Source organism: Malania oleifera, chromosome 11 (assembly GCF_029873635.1).
Source record: "Malania oleifera isolate guangnan ecotype guangnan chromosome 11, ASM2987363v1, whole genome shotgun sequence".
Lineage (NCBI taxonomy): Eukaryota > Viridiplantae > Streptophyta > Magnoliopsida > Santalales > Ximeniaceae > Malania > Malania oleifera.
This window is the reverse complement of record NC_080427.1, coordinates 25,840,579-25,865,054: the sequence shown is the minus strand read 5'-3', so window position 1 is coordinate 25,865,054 and position 24,476 is coordinate 25,840,579. Positions and strand designations below refer to the sequence as shown.

Genomic DNA, 24,476 nt, shown 5'->3' with positions numbered 1-24,476 from the left:
TTCCTTATTAAACTCTGGTCCAACCCGGGTGTGCACTCAGGAGAAATACACTACTATATAAAACCACTCTATAAACAGTGCGGGTATACTCTGATCCGTTTAAATTTTAAGTTGCGATACCGAATATTCGTAATTTTCTATATCGTCTGTGCCATAAGGGGTTTTGAAAATATCTTATTATAGAATTTATTAAATTATAATAATATAATGAAAATATCATTTTTACTCATATTTTTGTGAAATACGCAACGTAAAAAAATTAATTCATGTCATTTTTACTAATATTTTTAAGAAATATGTAACGTAAAAATAAACTCATGTCACATAATTTTCGTGTTAAAAATATTTTCTTGAATAAAAATTAATGTTGTAAAATACCTGAGGGGTTTATAACATTTCTTAATTCAAAAATAAATGCAAGTATATTAAAGATAAAACTAGTATAATTAAATTTGCGTAAAAATAAACTTAAGAAAATTTTATGAAACTAACTAACATAATTGAAATTTACTTACAAATAAATTCGGGTATGAATTTTAAATAAAAATCTAACATAATTAAATTTACTTACCTCTTACTTAATGTTGTGCTACGATTACAACGAATATCTTTTAAAAAATGAGATCAGAAAGAGTGGGTGAGTGAGAATTTTAATTATAGTAAAAATTCTCCCTCCACCACTAATTCTTTCACTCACTAATCCTTCTCTTCCTTTAAAATTTTTTTGTGAAAAATGAATGTTGAGAACTTTCTATTTATAGGAAAATTTTGGGGAAGAAAATTGAATTTATAAAAGTGTAGGGAGAGGGATGAAATTATAATTTTTTAAAATTAAGGAATGAGCATGAGATGGGTTAGGCATGAGTTAGGTATGAAATAGGGATGGAGGTCATGTGAGAGTGTTTGTCACTACTCTCATTTAATTAATTACTTAATTAATTAATTTTTTTAAATAATAATTATTATTATCATTGTTATTATTTTTAAGTTATGTTTTAGTATTTTTTAAAAGAGAATTAAATTCAAAATTTGAAAACTCATGTGGGTCCATATGGTCTTGTAGGCCCCATATAATTTCGAGACCCAAGTGGGTCTTACGTAACTCCAATAGACCTCACACGATTTTATGAGTTCTACATAGTTTCAGGACTCATGTGGATCTCACACGATTTCGGAACTCATGTGGGCCCCACATAGGATACCTATATTATTATTATTATTATTATTATTATACCATATATTTTTATAAATTATGTCTGTCAAAATACTATTTTATGTATATGTACTTATTTACGTGCACAAATAGTGTTTATTTTGTTTATCTTATGAAATTCCATTTTGATCCGAGCGACTTCTAGGGAGCAACTGAGTCGCAATGGTCTTTGAGCACTCGCTAAGACAAGATCTTTCTTAGATATCAAACATATAATCAAATATCTTATAGAAAAACACTTCTACATTGATATTAATTTAATGACCTTTTTTATTATTTTATTATTATGAATATGCTTTAATCGTATATATATTTTTGGGTCATCACAATGAGAGGTGGTCCTGATTCTAGTATTATTGTAAGAAAAATTATTATATTTTTTATTATAAGTGCTATGTATTATTGTTATCCGCGTACTACAGGTACGAAGGAGTGTTAAAGCTTGATATATATTATTGGTCACAACCTAACAATTTAAGTTTTTACGTAAAGTGATAATCTAATAAATTTAACTTATATTAAAACTACCACAAATACTATAACCTGTACATTTACATTACTTTTTATATATTAATTAATAATTAGTTGATAGGGTGAGATGGATTTGATGTGTATATAAAAGCTGAAGGTTGTTGCAAGCTAGCTTGCCAATTAAGCTGCCTGCACTTGCGTTCAATTCAACTCTATGATCATTATCAGATGCTTGCACTTTCAGTATATATAATATCTCAGAGAGAGAGAGAGAGAGAGAGAGAGAGAGAGAGAGAGAGAGAGGGGCAGTATATATGTTCATGGGTTGAATGCTCTTCCTTTCTTGAACAATATTTTTTTTTTGTTGCGTGCTTTTTGGGTTTGCATGAACATATATATATATAACAGAGATGTATAAGTGTGATGGGCAGAAGGAATGTTATTTTTTCACAAGAAGAAAAATGATGAAGTATCAAAATGGAGACCGGCCGAGTCGATCGACGGGGGATGGGTACTGGAAGTCCAGTGGAGCAGACAAACCAATTAGGGATGGTGATGCAATGGTGGGTTTTAGGAAAGCTTAGAACCAAAACTGATTGGATAATGCAAGAGTATGGGGTTAATAATGCCATACCCGGTGTTGACATGAAGGTATTTGTCTTTTTTTTTTTTTTCACTAAGTAAAGCTGAAGTTATATATATTTCAATAATTTCTTTATACTTTGGTATGTAGCTGGACAGCTGGGTGTTATGCAAGATAAGAAGAAGCAAAAAGAAGATAATGTAGCACAGGTAGATCAGTACTCCTGCCATCTAGAATAGATTACAATGGATGATTGTGCTAATGATTTTTTAAATATTTTTTTTAGGGTATCCATGAATGTTTCCCTTAGTGATGAAAAAATTATAGTTTTTTTTTCAAATATTTCATTTAATCGTGAATAAATTTTTTAAAATTTTTGTTTTCATACATACAAGATTGTTTTAATAAGAAGTTGATATTTTTTTATTAGAAAAAAAAATTATTTATTTTTTTTGCCCCTGCATCGTTGGGAAAGAGCAATAGATTTTTTCTAAACTCTACATTTGATCATCTTGCATTGATTAAAAAAAAAAAAAAATTAAAATTTTGATTGGTAATTATGTTTAAATTTTAAATTATTTTGGATAAGTATTAATCTTGCTAATTAACCTTATTCAAACATGAAAAGTAAGATGTAGTCCCAAGAAGGGGTGAATTGGATTTAAAAACTTGCTTTTAATTCCTTTTGAGAATTCTTAAACTTCTTTTATTTCTTTTAACCAATTCTTAACTTGTTTGTTTAACTCTTTAATCACAAAAGAACTTAAATTCTTTTATCCAATCAATAATATTATTGCTTTGCCAAACAAGTAATCAATCATTCAACCAAACCAATCAAGTACAATGTTTAAACCAAACAACCAAATGATTTGTCAAAGTATAAGTTAACTGTAGCACTATTTGATTAATGGAAGATTCAACACTCTTTGGAATATAAACACAAACCACTCAATATCAAACTTTAAACCATTCAATCATAATATAGCTTATGTTATAACCCTTGGATATAAAATTGAATTAAGCGATGTATATATGAAATGTTATGCTTGCTGATATAAAGCCCTGTATGAATGGATTTGCCTCTTTAATATGATGTGTAATATAGAATCAAACACTCTTCCCAATATTCAAAATCCAAATAAACTCTTAGTTAATTTATCTTTGAGATGTTTAACCAAGAAACGTACTCTCGTATGATTTCCACAAAATATGGTTTAACCAATGTACTCCCTTTCGGTTTCCGCAACCCAAATCAAAATCAGACTTCAAGTTTACTTGATTTCCAAATATACGTAGTATATATGATTTTCAATTTAAACCATCCACACAATTTAAATATGTACTGAAAATAAAGAGTAGGGAAAGAGAAAGTGAGACAGAGATTTTTACGAGGCTCGGCTTATACCCTGCTTACATCCTCGCCTTTGGCAAACCACCAAAGGTATCACTAAACCCGTTCCTTTGATGGGTGGAACAATACCTTTATAACACTCCTTGGTTAAGGTTAGAGCCCGCCTTCTCCAAACGATATCCCCTCGTTCGGTCACTCCTTAACTAGGCTAGAGTCCGCTTCTCTAAGCAATATTCTGTTACTTAGCCAACGATCCAAACAACTCTTGGAATCGTCAATCTATAAGATACAAATCAAATATTTGTGTACAAAGACTTTGCTCCAAAAAGAGCTGATTAGTACAACAATTTAGAACTATAATATAATTCAAAGTAAATAACAATATGGAATTTAACTTGAAGCTCAATGAAGTATATCACCGATTAATTCTTTCAATGATTGAAAGATTTAGAATTTGTAGCACAATTCCGGTGGAAGAAGATTAGCAAAACTCAGTTGAATTCGTGCACAATATGTGAAGTTGAGAGCAAGAGAGAGCCTTGGGAATTTGAGAGCAATTTGAGAGAGATTTTGAATTTTTGTTGAATTGAATTCTTTGTTCCATTGATTCAATGATCTTTGAGACTTATTTGTAGACTTTAAAAAAGTATGTAACTTGATCCCCAAGTGTTTTGGATTATTCCCCAAGTTTTTACAAATTTTGAGCTCCAAGCAACCTCATTTAAAAATTTGACCGTTATGAAAAAATTCAAAACAGCCGCGTGACAGATGACTGTCCATTTTTGGTAGTCATCTATCCAGTTAAAATAAAGGAACAAAAAGGTGGCAGTCGGCTATCCAAGCCCACAAAGATGCCTCAAAGTGCACTGGTAGTCGACTGTCCCGTTCTTGGCAGTCGACTGTCCCATTCTTGACAGTCGTCTGTCAAACTGTCAGCTTCGAGTACCATTCAGTCTTTTAATCATAACATTTTATGTGTAACTCCAAATTTAATGTTCTTTGTTTCAAATGAAAGTTAAGAGAAAATCCTACAACTTTCATGTTTAATACATTTTAAAATAAGGATTTTTTGATAGAGAAAAATGCACATCAATGAAGATGTAAAAAAATTGACAGCATTTGAAAAATTCTCTTTTGGTGCTTTTCATTCCAAAAATGATTCTATCATTTTTGAAACAATTTTTAGCCTTATAAAAATATTTCCCAAGTATGTTGAAAAGGTATCTAGGTCCAATAAATTTATCTAAGAGTTTTTGTAACGACTTGCATAATTTCCATGTGTTTTTTTTATTTTTATTTTATACAATAACATTCTACATGCTCTGATACCATGCTGGGGATAAACCCAATCATTAACCTAAGCAGCGAGAAGCATAAATCACATAAACATAACCATATGAAAATATATACAAAATACAAAACCAATACCAGAGTACTACATGTTTCCCAAAATATACACATATATCTGTTTCCCCAAGATTCCCTCAACTATGTTGGGATATACAAAAACACTCCCTAAATGTACCCACTCTCTACTGGCAGGGCAGTATCGCGACCCCTTTATCTACGAGCCTGGTCTGCTCGCCTACCTGGATCACCTGAAAAATGTTTCAATACTGGGATGAGCCAACGCTCAGTAAGATGAAATATGCTATTACTAGTGTGTGGCAACTGAGCTACTATATCATGAAAATATCTTTTCAAATAAACATGTATAACTGAATATATAAATAAAGTACAAGTGATAAAATCCACCACCCTTGTCTTTATTACTTAACATAACAGTATTAAAGATTATTATTCAAAATACTTCTAGTATAAGTAAATATGTTCCCCGTTTCTGCAAATCTATACATATGTAGTAGTAACTGAAAACTTTCCCTGTGGATAATTGTGTGTCATGATTTAACCCCTCATGATAGGGTTGTGTGGTCCGTAGGCGGGATTTACCTTGGCTGGCCAACCAGGAATAAATCACTATACTCCATTGGTCTGATCTGCCCACCTCAACCCATATCTGATGGGAAGCTCGTCCACATCAAGGGCCTAGGCGATCGACCTACTACCACGTATTATCTAAATAGGTGGTTGCATTCGTAACATAACATAATATCTATAGCAACGGTACCGTACTCTGTAACTGCATAGTCCAACGAAGTTTGATACTATATAATGTATTTCTATATACAACTATCTGATTTACCATGATTATGAAATAACTGTAATAACCATGATATTGCATAACTGTACTGTAATTCATACATCATAATATTGAGAACTGTATAATCATAATACTGAAACTACATAATTATAATACTAAGATTCGTATAATCATGATATTGAAATTCGTAAAATCATGGTAAAACATATTCATAAAATCATGATACTGAAATTTGTAAAATATATCGCTGTACTATGCTCATAATCTTAAGCCACACGATACTTTAATACATAATTTTCATAATTTAATAAACTGTATAATATTTCAAAAATACCTAGCATAGCATATTTCCCTTACCTGACTACTAGAAAGCCCTTATGGTATACTAGCCTAACACCCACAGGGCCTCCTACATAACACTCTGAAAAGAACATTTTTCAGAACTAAATATCAGTACTTTTTCGCCTTCATCATTTTTTATAACTGTCATAAGGCCAAAAATATACTAAAATGTCTTACCCTGAATTTATGATGAAATCCAACTTCGTTTTCCCAACTATCCGCTCAGGCAGACTTGTAGAGAACTTCGCCAGGAGTGTCGTGGTAGCCTCAAATCTTTGATCTGGCGAGAAACAAGCCCGAAAACGAAGGGAGAAGTGAGAGAGAGGCGTAGAGAGAGAAGAGAGAGTGAGAGAGAAGCGTTGAAATGTGATAAAAATAGGATTTTTAGCTATTTATAAGGTTAGATTCGTCAACGAGACATGTCACCTCGTCGACGAGTCCTTTAGTAAATTCGTCGACAAATCTTACCCTTCGTCGACGAAATTCAGAGCAGCCAAAAACCCCGCTCGGTATTTTCTCGTCGACGAATCCCTGTATTCGTCGACGAATTTTCTTATGCACTTGTCGACGAACTTATGCATTCGTCGACGAACCCCTGTATTCGTTGACGAAGTTTACAGCCTCCTTCTGTTCATGTTTCTATTTTTTTCCTCTTATTATTTAAATGCTATTATTCTTCGAGTGACTATAGTTTTATGCATCCATATTGAAATTCTTTGAAGTACTTACATGAAATTTCCTATAGACTTTTTCAAATTTTCAATTCTTGAATTTCTTGAGGTCTTTATGCTTGTTTCATTTTTCTTTGAACTTTCATCAAGTTCTCTTTAATTCTCATACTCTCATGATCTTCAAGCTTTTATCTTTGAATCCATTTTCATCCATGCTTTTAACTTCATATTGAATTCCTTCTTTGAAGTACAAGCTTTCATGAATTCTTTAATGCTCTATCCTTGACTCCTGAAAATACATCACTTAACACAGCATGTTAAGTTTTACTTATTTGTTAGCATCAAAATAGGATATTAAGCCTTGTAAGGCCAACAAAACAAACAAACAAGAGAGAGAGAGAGAGAGAGAGAGAGAGAGAGAGAGAGATAGAGAGAGAGAGAGAGAGAGAGAGAGAGAGAGAGAGAGAGAGAGAGAGAGAGAGAGAAATCTTGATTGGTTGTTATGCTTAAATTTGATTGGAACTTGGATAAGTACTAACCTTGCTAGCATAAATAAAATAATGAATAGAAGTATAGTCCCTATAATTAAATAAAACAAATCTAATTAGAATGTTAAATTACTAGTTACATATTTGGGTGTGCCTTTGGTGTCTGGAAAATTGTCTTCTAGGACATTGGAGCCTTTTGTGGAGAAGATTAGAAAGAAAATTGCAGGGTGGAAATCTAAGTTGCTCTCGTAAGGTAGAAAATTGATTTTATTAAGACATGTATTGTCTAGCATGCCTATTCATTTTATGTCTGTTATTAAGGTTTCGTAGGTCACATATTCTCATTAACTCTCTTCTTTCTAATTTTTTATAGGAAGAGGTGAAAGATAGAAGGAAGATTTATTGGCGCTCTTGGGAGGAAATTTGTAAACCTACCTCGGAAGGGGGTTTGGGTCTGAGAGATCTTAATGAAGTTCAGAAATCTCTTCTCATGAAATATGTCTTCAGATTGCCCACCTCTAACAATTTGTGGGCAGGTTTTTTCACAGCTATATATTGCAGAAATGATCATTTATTAATAAGGAAGGGGAGACTAAATGACTCTTGGTTCTGGGAATCAATTATGGCCACGATTCTAGAAGTTATGGATAATGTTAAAATTTTGGTGAGAGGTGGGAACTCTTCTCTTTGGTTCGACAGGTGGTTGTCATCAGACCCATTATCTATAAGCACCGAGGATATTTTGAACAAGAAGTTGTGTATTAACGATTGCTGGCTAAATGATAATTGGAACTCCAATTTAGTACTAGAATTGGTTGGTGCTGATAAAACAAGGAAAATTTTGCACCAGGTGCCGGCGGGTAAAAGTTGGAAGGATATTTTTGTCTGGAAGCCTGCCCTTGACGGTAATTTCTCTACAAAAACGGCTTGAGAGGCAGTGAGGTGCAGAAGTGATAATTTTGTGTGGAATGACTGGTTTTGGCATTCTTTATTGTCTAGAAGAATTTCAATGTGTTTATGGAGAGTCTGGTTTAAATGATTGGCTGTAGATGATAGAATTTAGACCAAAAGAATATCAATGGCTTCGGCTTGTGATTGCTGCGTTCAAAGAAGTCAAGAAAACATTGATTATATTTTTTCTTCAGGTGAGGTGGATTCAGAGATTTGGTGTCGGGCTAGTGTGGCATTGCGGATTTCTTTCCAACGATCTCTTCCTTGGAAAAGCAAAATGGCAAATTGGTTCCACTATACTAAAAAATCATCTATTAAAGGTATTTTAATCGGGCTGATTCCATGTTTGATTACATGGTGCCTCTAAAATTGAAGATATAAAGCGAGAATGGAAGGAATTTATCAAAGCGTAGATCAGAAGTGGAGAAATGTTCGATTTTGGGTAAATTTTATTACTGAGAGTAACAATTTTTTTTCAAAAATTGAAGAAGTCGAACATTAAGATTTTGAATGAGTTTCAAATTAAGTATTAGGGAGTTTGCGACAGACTTGGAAAAATTATTTCGTGGGTTAAACCTCTAGTAGGGTGGATAAAACTTAATTGTGATGAAAATTGTAGGGGCAATTCAGGTACTTTAGGAGGTGGATTATTCGGGATTGCCATGGCATGGTAAAAATGGTTTTTTCAAGTTATTTTGGTAATGATACGAATAATAGTGTGGGATTAAAAGCAATCAGGGAAAGAATTCGTTTGTGCAAACGTTTGCATTATTTTAATGTGATTATTGAAAGTGACTCGCAAATTGTAGTTGATTGACTTTGAAAAGGTAGATGTACTTTGTGGTATCTTTAGGAATTTTGAGAGGAGCTTGTGGTGGAGTTAGAAGGAGTGAACGTCATGGTGATGCATCAATATAGGGAAGGCAGTAGTGCGACTAATTTTCTTGTTAAAGAAGGAGAAATGAGAAATTATGTAATCTACGAAGAACAACACCTTCTACCACGTTATCTGAAAGGTATTATTCGGATGGATATGTGGGGTCTCGTTTCCGTTCGTCGTTAGTTCAACTTTAGAGTTTTGTTTGCTGTATTTTGTTTTGCTTTTGGTTGTGTTTATATATTTATTTTCTTTATTCGTTATGTTTAGATTTGTTGTCCTATTTGGTTGATTGCTGGTGTTGGTATTTTTTAGGAGGATTTTTTTGTACTCTCCCTTTTGTTTTATCTTGTAACCACGGTATTCCTCTGCCAAAACTGAGGGTATATTAATAAATAAATGGAGGTGCCGCCCTCTTTTATTAAAAAAAAATTTATTATATTTTTTTATTATAGGTGCTATTTATTATTGTTGTCCACGGACTGCACGTGCGGGGGAATGTTAAAGCTTGATATATATTATTGGTCACAACCTAACAGTTTAAGTTTTTAGATAAAATGGTAATCTAATAAATATAACTTATATTAAAACTACCACAAATACTATAACCTATACATTTACATTACTTTTTATATATTAATTAATAATTAGTTGTTAGGATGAGATGGATTTGATGTGCATATAAAAGCTGAAGGTTGTTGCAAGCTAGCTTGCCAATTAAGCTGCCTGCACTTTCATACAGTTCAACTCTATGATCATTATCAGATGCTTGCACTTTCAGTATATATAATCTCAGAGAGAGAGAGAGAGAGAGAGAGAGAGAGAGAGAGAGAGAGAGAGAGAGATGGGCAATATATGATAGTGAATTTGCTTTAAAAATGGAGTTCATGGGGGGTTTGTGAAAAAGGAAACAAAGATAAGCCCTCTCCATGCACGCAGGAAATCCTTCGAGTATAAGGATTTAAAAATGAGTTGGCTGATGATGGCCTCCGCCCAACGTTCTGTTTGCGTCAAGTAAGCTACATTACTTTAAAATTAAAGTAAATAACAAAGTAAAATTTAGTTTTGCTTTAAGAGTACTTGGATAATTAATAAATGCACAATTATAGGAACAATAATGTTTCTAATGAGTAGATGCAATTAAAATATTTTAAATTCCAAATTACATGCACATAATAAGTTGGAATATTCATTAAAAGTAACTGTGGAAAGCATCCAAAATTGAATGCTCACAGTTCATTCATGTGTGATGTTCATCACTAAATGTACATGCATATGATTCTGGCATACCACATTTACATGCATGTTTTTTATTCATTTATGTTTTAGACATTGCTTGTATCTAACTCTAACTATTAAGGGAGAGGTCTCATTCGTATGGATAAGTTGAGTATTCTAAACATTCATTTTTAATTGACATCATTTGATTTTCTTCTAATTTTTCTCCGATTTTTGTTTATGTTTGATTATTTCTCCTACCTTTTATCCTTTACCTATCATCTAAGATTAATCGATTAAACCATCTAGTTATAATTATTTATCTAAAACAATTGAAGGATAGAAGATTAAATATTTGAAATTCTTGATTATAATGGTAAAGAAACAGTGTTGTGGCAGAAAGAAGAAGAGCAACAACCTAATTAACTCTTGACTACATGGAGTTTGAACCATATTCGTCACTAATAACTGACTATTAGTGACGAATTTTCAAAACCGTCACTAATAGTGTTAAATATGTCACGCCCCGAACTCGAAAATAGGACCTAGGGGTGATAATGTAATCTAACCTGTCCTTGTATCATACAAAATACCATCGATACAATACAATGAGGGAGGGTCTGACCCCATGGGATTCCCAGACACCCTATACACATCCATACACAACGGAAAATATGAAGTGGAAAAAGGTCATTCTATGCATACATGATACCATACCAGAGTCTATACAACAGCAGTCCAAGCTCCCTAACATAGAACATTCACCTGGTTATCAACCGTACCCCAAGATAACAACCTGAGAACAAAAGTCCTAACACTTACCCAAGCGCTATTCGCGGTACACCAACCACTACGCTCCTACACCAAGAAGCTAGCTCCGGTTACTCAAAGGACCTGAAAATATGTACGTACAGCAGGGGTGAGACATCTCTCAGTAAGGAAGAATACATGTTATATCGGTATGTGACATTCGAGTGTTATCATGATACACAACACATAATAGTATACAGTTCTAGTACTAGTTTCACAACAGTGCATACAAGCACACACACACATGATCAAGCAACCCGATGTCGTCACACCCTTCGGCCCAAAACCGGCCCACTGTACCCGGCATCAGCTCGTAGGTGACCCACAGTACACGGCGTCCCCGATACATGGCTAGTCCCAGACTCCCATGGCATCGACCAGCACAAACTAGTGGATCCGCACCCTTCGATGATCAGCCGGTAAGGCTCACGCCCTCGGATATAGAGCCGAACGCTCTTGCCAAACTTGGCCTAGCGATTTCATACACCCACGAATATAGAGCCGGACACTCTCAATAGCTGGAACAACTCAAAAACCAGTTCCAATTGCATTGCACAAAACACAACTATGCATACTCATATAACCAAACATACCACACCCATTTGGCAATCTAAAATTATGGTTTTCCAAACATATACAGTTTAAATAAAGTCAAGGTACGACCATCCATATTACACAGTATAAATCATCATATATATACGGTTTCCACAAAATCAGGGATGCAACCCAATACCTCCTTTTTCCCAAAACTGTAATCATGAAAAACCCATAGTTTTCCCTGTTAGATCCCCCCTAAATGAGTAACCAAAACGCATACAAGACCGTGGACCACAGTTCCACCGAGTCCGATTTCGAAAATAACCGACATAAACTGAATCCCCTTACCTTTCCCTAAATGGAAAATCCTGAACTCTAAGGCCCCTAAATAGAGAATCGAGTTCCAAAACCTACAACGTACAGTACAGAAAATACTCACAACATTGTTCTTTACAAAACTACTCAGAATTGAAAACTGAGCCTTACCTCGATTTTGAGCCAAAACCCAAAAATGCCTGAACCGAAAATCCGATCCATAGAACTTGCAGAGAATCCTTCCACGATCCTCATGGTAACTTCAGATAATGATTCTAATAACAAACGGCGAAGAAATCTAGAGAGATGGAGAGTAGGAAGAGTTTCTTGAGAGATGGGGGAGAAAAATTGATTTTTCTTAATTGAGAAGTAATGAAAATATCCATTTATAGCCCTTTGACCCAACCACTTCTCATTGACGAGGCCATATAGAGTGCTCGTCGACGAAGCGGTGACCTCGTCGACGAGCCTGAGATTCCCGGTTTCCCGAAATCTCTCGGCTTCTCCTCTTTGACGAACACCTAAAATTCTTCGCATTCACAAACCTCTCGACTTCTCCTTGTCGACGAACCCTTGTACCTCGTCGACGAGAAATATAGGGCCTTCGTTGACAAACTCTGGTTTCATCGACGAAGCCTGCTTAATTACTATTTTGCCCCTCTCTTAATTAATTAAATTCATATATTACGGTTCGGGTTCTTACAAAATAAATTATTTTCATATTTTTTAAATAAAAAAAACTATTAGTGACGGTTTAAAAAATCGTCACTAATAACTGATTATTAGTGGCAAATTTTCTAAACCGTCACTAATAGTGTTAAATAAATTATTTTTATATTTTTTAAATAAAAACTATTAGTGATGGTTTAAAAAACCGTTACTAATAACTGACTATTAGTGACTAATTTTCAAAACCGTCACTAATAGTGCTAAATAATTTAAATACAAAACTATTAGTGACAATTTTAAAAACCATCACTAATAACAGACTATTAGCGACGAATTTTCTAAACCATTACTAATAGTGTTAAATAAGTTATTTTAATTTATTAATACAATACTAGTAGTGACAGTTACTTAATCGTCACTAGTAAGTAACTTTTAGTGACCGATTGAATTCATCACTAATACCCAAAAAATGTCGCTAATATTTTTTGTGGAATAATTTCTGGGTAAAAAATGGTTTCCCATGATAGTTTGAGTGGGAAAATCAGTTTTTAGTGACAAAAATATTAGTGACAGTTTTAAAACCATTACTAATAGTGCCATATTAGTGACGATTACTAAAATCGTCACTAATGCTTACACTATTAGTGACGGTTCTTAAAAACGGTCACTAATACCAACTTCTAGTGACAAAATATAAACAGTCACTAAAAACCAGTTTTTTTTTAAAGTATCCTCTTATTTATCTCTAGTTTTTGTTTATGTTTGATTATTTCTCCAACCTTTTATCTTGTACCTATCATCTAAATTAATCAATTAAACCATCTAGTTATAATTACTTATCTGAAACAATCTAGTTATAATTACTTATCTAAAACAATTGAAGGATAGAAGATTAAATATTTGAAATTCTTGATTATAATGATAAAGAAACAGTGTCGCGACAGAAATAAATCCTACGTACATGGAGGGAGTTCTACTGAAATAAATTCTGCGTACATTGTCGGAGAGAGTTCCACTGAAACTCCAACTCTGTTTTCTGCGTTTAAATATCATTGCAATTGATTATATTATTCATACAATTGCATACTACCAAGTAATGGAAAAGCTTAACATCACCACCAACTCTCAACAAGCTTCATTTCCTCCGGTCTACCGCTTCATCCCTGATGATAATGAAGTGATTATGCATTATCTCCTCAAGAAAGTCACTCTTTGCCTCCCAACAATATCATCGAAGTCACTCTTTATCAGCACCATCCTGCCTACCTCACTGGTATGTATTGTATGTTCTTCCTTTCTTGAACAATATTTTTTTTTCTTGTTGTATGCTTTTTGGGTTTGCATGAACATATCTATATATATATTCATATATGATGGGTGGAGAGGAACGCTCAGTCACTGGTTGTGACTAAAACTCAGTGAAAATAAATACAACAACAACGTATTTCAATCTGAAAAATAAATACAGGGAAATTTCAAAGACAGCTCTCACTCTCTCTCACTGGTTTTTCACTCTCAACACTCCACATTACACTGTGCACACACACAACTATTTATAGTAGATATAAAAAAAAAAAAAATCAAAAATTGTGGGGGTAAATTTTCAATGGAGGTGGGCTGGTAGGTGGAGTAGGTTGCCTATCGATTCCAGAAAAACAACAGCGGTGGACTGCCAGCCATCTCCAGTCAAGTTTACTATTTCAACATCCCCCCTTAAACTTGACTCTTTGTCATTCCGAGCATTGTCTTCAATCTTACAAAAATATCATGCCTGAGTGGCTTCATGAAAATATCAGTCATCGGATCATACGTTCTGCAAGATATTAACTCCACTTCTTTATTCTTCACATGTTCGCTAATAAAATGATACCGAGTATCAATATGTTTGCTTCTTTCATAGTAAACTGGATTTTTCGCAAGTGCAATCACTAATTGGTTGTCGATGTAGACTTCTGTGGGGTTATCTTAAAGAAATCCCAGATACTTCAGTACATTCCTAATTCATATACCATGACAAACAGCTGAACTGACAGCAACATACTCAGCTTCACATGATGATAATGTTACGATAGGTTGCTTCTTCAAAGACCATGTAAACGCTGTATCTCCCATGAAAAATGTGAATCCCGTCGTGTTTTTTCTTTCATCAAGATCTCTTCTCCAATCACTATCTGAATAGCCAATAAATTTGCAATCACCTCTTGATGAATAGAATATACCATCGGTGATGGTACCCTTGACATATCGGAGTATCCTTTTCGCTGCATTTAGGTGGGACTGGTCAGGAGTCTCTATGTACCTGCTGACAAGTCCAACTCCATAGAATATATCTAGTTTGGTGCATGTCAAATACCTCATGCTTCCAACCAAACTCTTGAAATATGTGGGGTCAACGTCTCCTTCCTCATTCTTTCTCAATTCCAATCCAGTTTCAACCGCAGTTGTCACAGGATTGCATTTGTCCATCCCAAAATTCTTTAGTACTTCTTTTGCATAGTGGCTTTGGGAGATGAAGATTTCCTTCTTGCTTTACACGACTTCTATGCCAAAGAAGTGAGCCATCTAGCCAATATCCGTTATTTCGAATTTGTTGATTATGCTCCTCTCTAAAGCGGCAAACATCTCTAGATTGTTGCTGGTGAAGATCAGATCATCAACATATAGGCAGGCTATCAGCATGCTTCCATCTGTCTCCATCTTTATGTATAATGCTTGCTCATAGGGACACTTCTCAAATCCATTCTTCTAGAGGTAGTCATCAATCCTTATGTTCCACGCACGAGGTGCCTGCTTCACGCCATAAAGTGCTTTCTTCAACTTGTACACTTTATCTTCTTTGCCCTTCTTTACATATCCAGGTGGTTGATAGATATAAATCTCTTCTTCTAGAAAACCGTTCAGAAATGCTGATTTCACGTCTAGTTGGTAAATCTTCAATCCATTTTGTGCTGATAATGAAATTAGTAATCTAATGGTTTCAAGTTTGGAAACCAGGGCAAAGATTTCTCCATAATCAATCCCTTCTTTTTGCTTGTAGCCTTTGGCGACAAGTCTTGCTTTGTATCTTTGAACTTCTCCTTGAGCATTCTTCTTGGTCTTGTAGACCCATTTCACACCAATAGTTTTGCAGCCCTTCAGGAGATTTGTCAACTCCCAAGTCTTGTTCTTCTCGATGGATTGAATCTCCTCATCCATCGCTTTTCTCCATTTTTCTTCTTCATTAGCTTCCTCAAAACTAACTGGGTCATTGGTCAACAACAGATAGTATAGGATAACATACTCTTCTATTGGTTCTATAGTTTCATACAGGTCAGCTAGATTTCGAGCTCCTCTAGGTCTCATGTCTGAGATTTCACGCTCTATTGGTGATAGAGCTTCATTCCTCTATGATGAACCATGTGGAGGTGTCTGTAGCTCGGGAACTTGTGGCTCGATAGCCATTTCTCTTGTCTGTGTAGGTTCTTCTACTTCAAGTGTCAATTCTGCATCTTTGGAACATTCAGCCTGGTCCCATTTCCAAGATTCATTTTCTTCAAAAATGACATCCCGACTATGAAAGACTTTCTTGTTGATGGGATTGTAGAGTCGATATCCCATGGTACTATCGCCGTATCCAATAAGGATACACTTCTCTCCTTTATCATCTAGTTTTGTCCTTCTTGCTTTTGGGATCTTGGCATAGGCTATGAAGCCAAATACCCTAAGATGACTTATACTGGGCTTGTGAGTACTCCAGACTTCATGTGGTGTCTTTGTATCAAGACTCTTCATAGGACACCGATTGAGTAGATAGACTGCACATAACACTACTTCAGCCCAAAAACTCTTGGGCACATTCTTATCCTTTAACATGCTTCTAGCCATGTTAAGGATTGTGTGGTTCTTCCTTTTAGCTACACCATTCAACTGGGAAGTGTAGGTCAGTATGAACTGTGTTTGAATCCCTTGTTGCCTAAGGAATTCCAGGAAAGCTTCTTCTTTGTACTCTCCTCCTTGGTCTGACCGAAGTGACTTGATGCGGCAGCCACTCTGTTTCTCCACAAGAGCTTTGAACTCTTTGAACTTATCGAACACCTCTGACTTCCTTTTTAGGAAGTAGACCTAGGTCTTCCTACTGTAGTTGTCGATGAAGGTAAGGAAGTATCGATTTTGTCCATTTGAAAATGGTCTTAGTGTACTACACAAGTCTATGTGTATTAGCTGGAGCGACATGGTAAATCTCTAGTCGGCTTGTTTTCCAAAGTTGTTTCTATGTTGCTTGCTCAAAATATAGCTTTCACATATTACATTTGGATTGTGGATATTGGGTAAGCCTTTCACCATCTTTTTGCTTCCCAATTGTTTCAAACTTTTAAAATTCAGATGTCTATACCTTAGATGCCATAGCTAGTCATTGTCTCTAATGATAGCGCTTAAACACCTTAGCGTATCATGTTGGATAGCGAGCGAAAACATTCAATTCTTTGCCATTTGAACTCGAGTAACAAACTTTCCTCGAGCATCTATAATCACCATCTGTTTATCATTAAGGCTAATTCGGTAGCCTCTCTCCATGAGCTGTCCGAGACTAAGTATGTTAGTCTTCATGTCTAGTGCGTAATAGACGTTGGAGATGTAAGCATGATCTCCAAACTTCTATTTGATCAAAACATCTCTCTAGCTCAGACTGGGATTTTAGAATTATCGCCAAAAGAGATCTCCCCCTGAACTTTCTCATTAAGTTCAAAAAATAAGTTCTTTCTGCTAGCTATGTGGTTGCTGGCTCCAAAATCAAGGTACCAAACACTTTGGTCCTGGGGAGTTGAATTGTGTGCCATCAGCATTAACAACTCTCCATCTACATGTTCAGTTTCGACAAGGTTAGCCTCCTCGCTAACCTTTTCTTGTTGTCGCCCCCAACACTCATTGCTATAATGTCCGTACTTATGACAATTGTAGCATTGAATGTTTCTTTTGTCTACATTCGAGCGGTTATTGTATCCTCCTTTTCTTCCTTGTCCTCTGCCTCATGAGACATAGTTCTGTTGATTTCGTCCTCCTCTAGTGGGACCTCTTTCGCTTCTGCCACCTCCTCTGGAGTCAAAGTTTCTAGAATTTCTTCCATGAGATCCTCGGCCTCATCCTCTTCCTTGCTGTGACGTCCCCCCTTTGTCGTATCATCTGCAATGAGGGACAAATTTGTTTGGAGGGCTTACTCCAATGCTTTATCATCACTCATTCTGTTGACTTTCTGCTCATGGGCTTGGAGTGAGCCCACAAGTTCTTCTACGGACTTTGTTTCCAAATCTTTTGTTTCTTCTAGGGTCACAACTATATAATCATATTTTGGATCTAGAGATTGCAAAATTTTTTCATAAATTCTCTCATCATTGGGAGTCTCTCCATTTCTTCTTAATTGATTTGATAGTACCATAACTCGTGTATAGTAGTCAGCAATAGATTTAGTAGATTTCATTTTTAAAGATTCGAACTCACCTCGCAATGTTTGAAGATGAATCTTATTCACTTTGTCTGCACCTTTGTGTGTTCAATGGAAAGAGTCCCAAACTTCTTTGGATGTCTTGGCGGAGACGATGATTTCAAACGTGGCCTCATCAAGGCCTTGGTAGATTATGGATTTCGCCTTACAATCCTTCTTTCGATCAGCTCGAAGGTTCGTTCTTTGAGCATCGGACATAGTTGCTTCGGCTTCTTTTGATGGGATTTCTCTGTACCCATCTTCGACAATGTCTATGACATCCTGAGCATCTAGTAGGGCTCTCATTTGAATAGACAAGTTGTCATAATTCTCCCGGGTCAATTTTGGAATGACCGCTTGGGTAGCACCGTTCGCCATTGAGTTTAATATATAAAGACAAAGAGATGGGGGTTGATTTTGGCAAATCTAAAGCAACCAATATGTTTAGAAGGTCAAAAAACCTTGTGGAACGGTTTTGGGTTCAAAGAACTGGTCAAAAAATCACTAAACCAGCTACAGGAAATTCTGGTGGATTTTAAACTACCTAGTTTAACTTAACGATTGTTTAACAGTGTTAGGGCTTACCGTTAGTCCACGTGGTAGCGTTTGAGCGTGCCACGTGTTGGTGGTTGGGACGTAGGTCAGAAGCAGGCCGGGTCTCGGGTACAGATCTAGGTTGCGGGTTGCAGAGCCGGGTCGCGGGTTGCTAGCTGGGTCGGATCTCGCCAAGCAGGCGAGGAAGACGTGTGCTGAGCGCATGGGGCGCATGTCATCGGCACCAGAGTTTTCGTCAGTGCGTGTGGTGTGTGGGAAAAACATTGAAATCGTTAGAGGCGCGTGTGAGCGCATACGGCGTTTCCCGGAGTCTGTTTGAGACGTAGTTTTCACCGTTGGAATCATCTCGAGTCGAATTTCACAATGGCAGGCTCAATTTTGGATTTTGAGCAACTTCAAATCTAGGAGAAAATTGAATTTTTTTCTCCGTTTGCCTCTGTTTGGCGAATTTCGGCATACCTGAATGCTCTGATACCACTAATGGGTGGAGAGGAATGCTTAGTCACTAGTTATGACTGAAACTCAGTGAAAATAAATACAACAACAATGTATTTCAATCTTAAAAATAAATACAAATAATTTCAAAGACAGCTCCCACTCTCTCATTGGTTTTTCTCCCTCAACACACCACATTACATTGCACGCACACACAACTATTTATAACATATACAAAAAACAAATAATCAACAATTGTGGGAGTAAATTTTCAATGGAGATGGGCTGGTAGGTAGAGTAGGTTGCCTACCGATTCCAGAAAAACAACAGCGGTGGGCTGCCGGCCATCTCCAGTCAAGTTTACTATTTCAACACTAAACCAGGCTATCCATAAACACATTGAGATTCTTCTGGACAATAAAGAATGCCAAAACCAGTCATTCCACAAAAAATTATCACTTCTGCTCCTCATTGCCTTCCAAGCCATTTTTGTAGAGAAATTACCGTCAGGGGCAGGCTTACAGAAAAAAATATCCTTCTCACTTTTACCCGCCGGCGTTTGGTGCAAAATTTCCCTTATTTTATCGGCATCAACCAATTCCAGTACTAAATCAGAGTTCCAATTATTATTTAGCCAGAAATCGTTAATACACAGTTTCTTGTTCAAAATATCCTCAGTGCTTACAGATAACGGGCCTGATGACAGTCATCTGTTGAACCAAAGAGAAGAGTTAACACCTCTCACCAAAATTTTAACATTATCCATAACTTCTAGAATGGTGGCCTTAATTGATTTCGAGAACCGATAGTCATTTGGTCTCCCCTTCCTTATTATTAAATGATCATTTCTGCAATATTTAGCCCTGAAAAAATCTGCCCACAAATTGTTAGAGGTGAGCAATCTGAAGGCAAATTTCATGAGAAGAGATTTCTAGACTTCTTTAAGATCTCTCAAGCCCAGACCCCCTTCCAAGGTAGGTTTACAAATTTTCCCCCAAGAGCGCCAATGAATCTTCCTTTTATGTTTCACCTCTCCCCATAAAAAATTAGAAAGAAGAGAGTTAATGCAAGAATATGTGACCTGCGAAACTTTAATAACAGACATCAAATGAATAGGTATGCTAGACAACACATGTCTTAATAAAATCAATCTTCCATCTTATGAGAGCAACTTGGATTTCCACCCTACAATTTTCTTTCTAATCTTCTCCACAAGAGGCTCAAATGTCCTAGAAGAAAATTTTTTAGACACCAAAGGCACACCCAAATATGTTACTGGGAATTTAACATTCTAGTTAGATTTTTTTTTTATTTAATTATAGGGAGTATACCTTTATTCATTATTTTATTTATGCTAGCAAGGTTAGTACTTATCCAAGTTCCAATCAAAATTTAAACATAACAACCAATCAAGATTTTATCTCTCTCTCTCTCTCTCTTGTTTGTTTGTTTGAATAAGGTTAATTAGCAAGATTAATACTTATCCAAAATAATTTAAAATTTAAACATAATTACCAATCAAAATTTAAATTTTTATTTTTTTTAATCAATGCAAGATGATCAAATGTAGAGTTTAGAAAAAATCTATAAACTTTTTGCCACTGATGTAGGGGCAATAAAAATAAATAAATTTTTTTCTAATTAAAAAAGTATCAACTTCTTATTAAAACAATCTTGTATGTATATTTGGAAAACAAAAATTTTAAACATTTTATTCACGATGAAATGAAATATTTGAAAAAAAAAAAACAATAATTTTTTGGTCACTAAAAGAAACATTCATGGATACCTTAAAAAAATATTTTAAAAATCATTAGCACAATCATCGATTGTAATCTGAAGTGGTCTACCTGTGCTACATTATCTTCTTTGTAAGAACCCGAACCGTGATAAGTGAGTTTAACATTATCTTCTTTGCAAGAACCCGAATCGTGATAAGTGAGTTTAAATAATAAGAGAGAGGTAAAATTGGTATTTGAACACGTTTCGTCGACGAAGTCAGAGTTCGTCGACGAAGTCTTTGTTATTCTCGTTGACGAAATTCAGAGACTTGTCGACAAGGAGAAGCGGAGGAGTCTCGGAAAAATCAGAGATCCCAAACTCATCGATGAGGCCACCGATTCGTCAACGAAGGCAATGGAAGATTCGTCGACGAGTGCGCCATTTCATTGACGAAGGCGCCCGGGTCAAAGGGCTATAAATATCAAATTTCATTACTTCTTCATTAAGAAACTCAAATTCTATCTCTCTCTCTAGAACTCTCCCTACTCTTTATCTCTCTAGATTTCTTCGCCGATCGTTGTTGGAATCAAAAATCTAAAGTTACCACGAGAATTGTGGAAGGATTCTCTACAAGTTCTATGGATTGGAATCTCATTTTGGAGATTTTCGGATTTCGGCGTAAAATCAAGGTAAGGCTTGGTTTTCAATTCTGATCTAGTAGTTTTGTAGGAAACAATCTTGTGAGTATATTTTGTACTGTGATTTGTAGGTTTTGGAACTCAGTTCGCTGTTTAGGAGCCTTGGAGTTTGGGATTTGCTATTCGAGGAAAAGGTAAGGGGAATTGTGTTTATATTGGTTATTTTTGAAATCGGACTCGGTGGAACTGAGGTTCACGGTCCTGTGTGTGTTTTGGCTACTCATTTGGGGGGATCTAACGGGGAAAACTATGAGTTGTTCATTATTATAGTTTCGGGAAAAAGGGGGCAATGGGCTGCATCACTGGTTTTGTTCAAAGTCGAGAATATATGTTGATTTATACTAGATTATTGGGATGACCGTGCCTTGACTTGTGTTTAAACTGTATTTGTTTGGAAAACCATGATTTAGATTACCAAATGGGTGTGGTTTGTTTGGTTATATGAGCATGTATATGTGTGTGATATGTTGAAATGCTAGTAGGAATGTGGTTCCGAAATTGTTCCAGGTACTGAGAGTGTCTGGCTTTATATCCGAGGGCGTGTGTTTATCTCCTGCCACATAGGTAAGAGTGTCCGACTCTATATCCAAGGGTGTGAGCCTATTCCGGCAGATCAAGCCGAAGGGTGTGGATCCACCAGTTAGCGCCGGTACGATGCCATGGGAGTCGGGGACTAGCCATGTGCCGGTGGCGTCGTGTTCGCGGGTTGGCTACGGGCCAACGCCGTATGTCACGGGCCGACTTCTGTCCGAGGGGTGTGACGATACCAGGATTTCTGATCATGTGTATGTGTATGTGTGCGTGTATGCACTATGTAAACTAGTACTGGAATGCATTTAACTGCGTGTATGTTGCATCATGATAACACTCAAATGCCACACATTGATATAATCTGTGTTCTTCCTTACTGAGAGGTTTCTCACCCCAATTGTACATACATTTTTACAGGTCCTTCGAGTAAACAGAACTAGCGTCCTGGTGTAGGGAGCGTAGTGGCCGGTGTACTGCGGTTAGTGCTTGGGTAAGTGCTAGGACTGTATTTTGGTGGGTTGCCATTTTGAGATGTAATTGGGCACCCGTTTGTATGTTTTTGATAGAGTTGTGTTCTACTTTTGTATAGACTCTAGTATGGTACTGTATATGTTTATATAGAATGACATTTTTTCGCTGCGTATATGATTGTGTTTGGATGTGTTTAGGGTGCCTGGGAACCCCACAGGGTCGAACCCTCATCCATTGTACTATATCTTTGGATGTATTATTGGATACAAGGATAGGTTAGATTACATTTGCACCCTTGGGTCCCATTTTGGGGTTCGAAGCGTGACAACTTGGTATCAGAGCTAACCAGGTTACTAGATCTTGTAGACTTGATTAGGCTTAGTTGTGAGTACATACCAGAGTATAGGATGTGGATATGGGAAGAGTTGGTTGAGGGTTGTTCGGTTGCTAGACCGAGTTTTGTTGACGGTATTTCATGTTTTTCCTAGGATGACGATTCCAGTAAAAGCAGGGCAGATCATTGATGACTTTCGTGTTGATGTGATAGGACAGACCTAGACCTGATAGGGAGTAGTTAACACGATTAGTGTAGATCATTGTGTTTATTGTATCTGTTGTAGGGATACTGATAGATTCTTATTGTGTTGCAGAATGGAGCCCAAGGATAATAACCCGGGAAGTGGCTCCAAGGAGACTGCGAGTGATGATTATCCTTCTGTGCTTTGAGGTTTGACAAGGCACATGTTATGGGAGACTAGGTGGAGTGTGAGGAGATGCGAACGCTCTCTTACTGCTTCAGGGTGCACCATTGAGAGGTTCACACGCATGCATCCTATGATGTTCTCTGGAGGACCTGACTCGACGATGGCCAAGGACTGAGTGGAGAAGAATGAGAGAATCTTGGTGGTCCTGCACTGCACAGATAGGCAGCGAGTTCTCTATGCTACTTTCTAGCTGTCTGGGGAGGCGGGTAGATGGTGGAATGCGGTGAGTTTGCTGAAGAAGCAGAGAGGTGGTCCTGAGGAGATGTCATTGAGCTGTTTCAAGGAGGTATTCTTTGACAGATACTTTCTGGCTTCTATACGTGATGCGAAGGCAGATGAGTTTTCTGCGCTGACTTAGGGGAGTTTGACGGTGCAGGGGTATGTGGCTTGATAGGTAGAGCTGTCTTGTTTTGCACCATGTTTGATCTCGAGCGAGTATGAAAAGACTCGAAGGCTCAAGAAGGGTCTGAGGAAGGATATCCACAGACTAGTGGGTATGCTTAAGATCCATGAATTCTCGGTGTTTGTGGATAAAGCCACGGTGATTGAGACTGGTATCTGAGAGGACGAGGTGGATCAGGAATCAAGGAAGAGGAAAGTACCTTCTGGTTCTCAGGTAGGATCTCGTCAGGGATCATGGAAGAAGAGGAACAAGGGCTTGGGTTACCGTCAGAATACCAAGCGCTAGGATTCTCAGATGAGCCATACTCGTGGACGTTGTGTCAGATGTCATAGGCGGCACAAGGGCGAGTGCCGGTCATTTGAGGGTAACTATTACAACTGTGGCCAGCCAGGCCACATGTCTCATGAATGTCATGCACTGAGACAAGATGTGCCTGCATTTAGTGTGAACCGAGGAAGCAATCAGATACCTCGGGGAACCGTTTAGACATACAACTCCAACCAGAGTATACTCTCTTACTCCAGAGGATGCTGAGCATACAGGGAACGTGGTGACAGGTACCTTATTATTGCTTTCAAATAAGGCTTCTGTTTTTTTTTATTCAAGTGCAACCCATTTTTTTGTGTCTGTGAATTTTGTGGGGCGGTGTGGGGTTGAGACCCGAGACATGAATGAGGTGTTATCTATTACTACACTATTTGGGAGTGTATCTTTCTATAGGAAGATGTTGGTAGACTGCCCAGTGGAAATTCAGGAGAAGTTGCTACCGGTAAATCTTGTGG

The 24,476-nt window shown here is 36.6% G+C and overlaps 1 protein-coding gene across 3 annotated transcripts; it reads left to right on the top strand.

Annotated features, from left to right (window-relative positions):
* The first annotated feature begins 1,943 nt into the window (after positions 1 to 1,943).
* Positions 1,944 to 22,699, top strand: LOC131168581 (uncharacterized mitochondrial protein AtMg00310-like). 3 transcript variants are annotated; one of them, XR_009140354.1, is made up of 3 exons: positions 1,944 to 2,335; positions 2,418 to 2,476; positions 22,474 to 22,699. XR_009140354.1 is itself a non-coding variant. In XM_058128118.1 (3 exons), exons 2-3 carry the CDS (start codon positions 2,435 to 2,437, stop codon positions 8,209 to 8,211), a joined length of 600 nt encoding a protein of 199 aa, XP_057984101.1. In that variant the 5' UTR covers positions 1,944 to 2,335; positions 2,418 to 2,434; the 3' UTR covers positions 8,212 to 8,420. The 3 variants fall into 3 exon arrangements, 1 of the variants encoding a protein (XP_057984101.1); XR_009140353.1 differs by lacking the exon at positions 22,474 to 22,699 and adding an exon at positions 5,541 to 5,864; XM_058128118.1 differs by lacking the exon at positions 22,474 to 22,699 and adding an exon at positions 7,654 to 8,420.
* Positions 22,700 to 24,476: the final 1,777 nt, after the last annotated feature.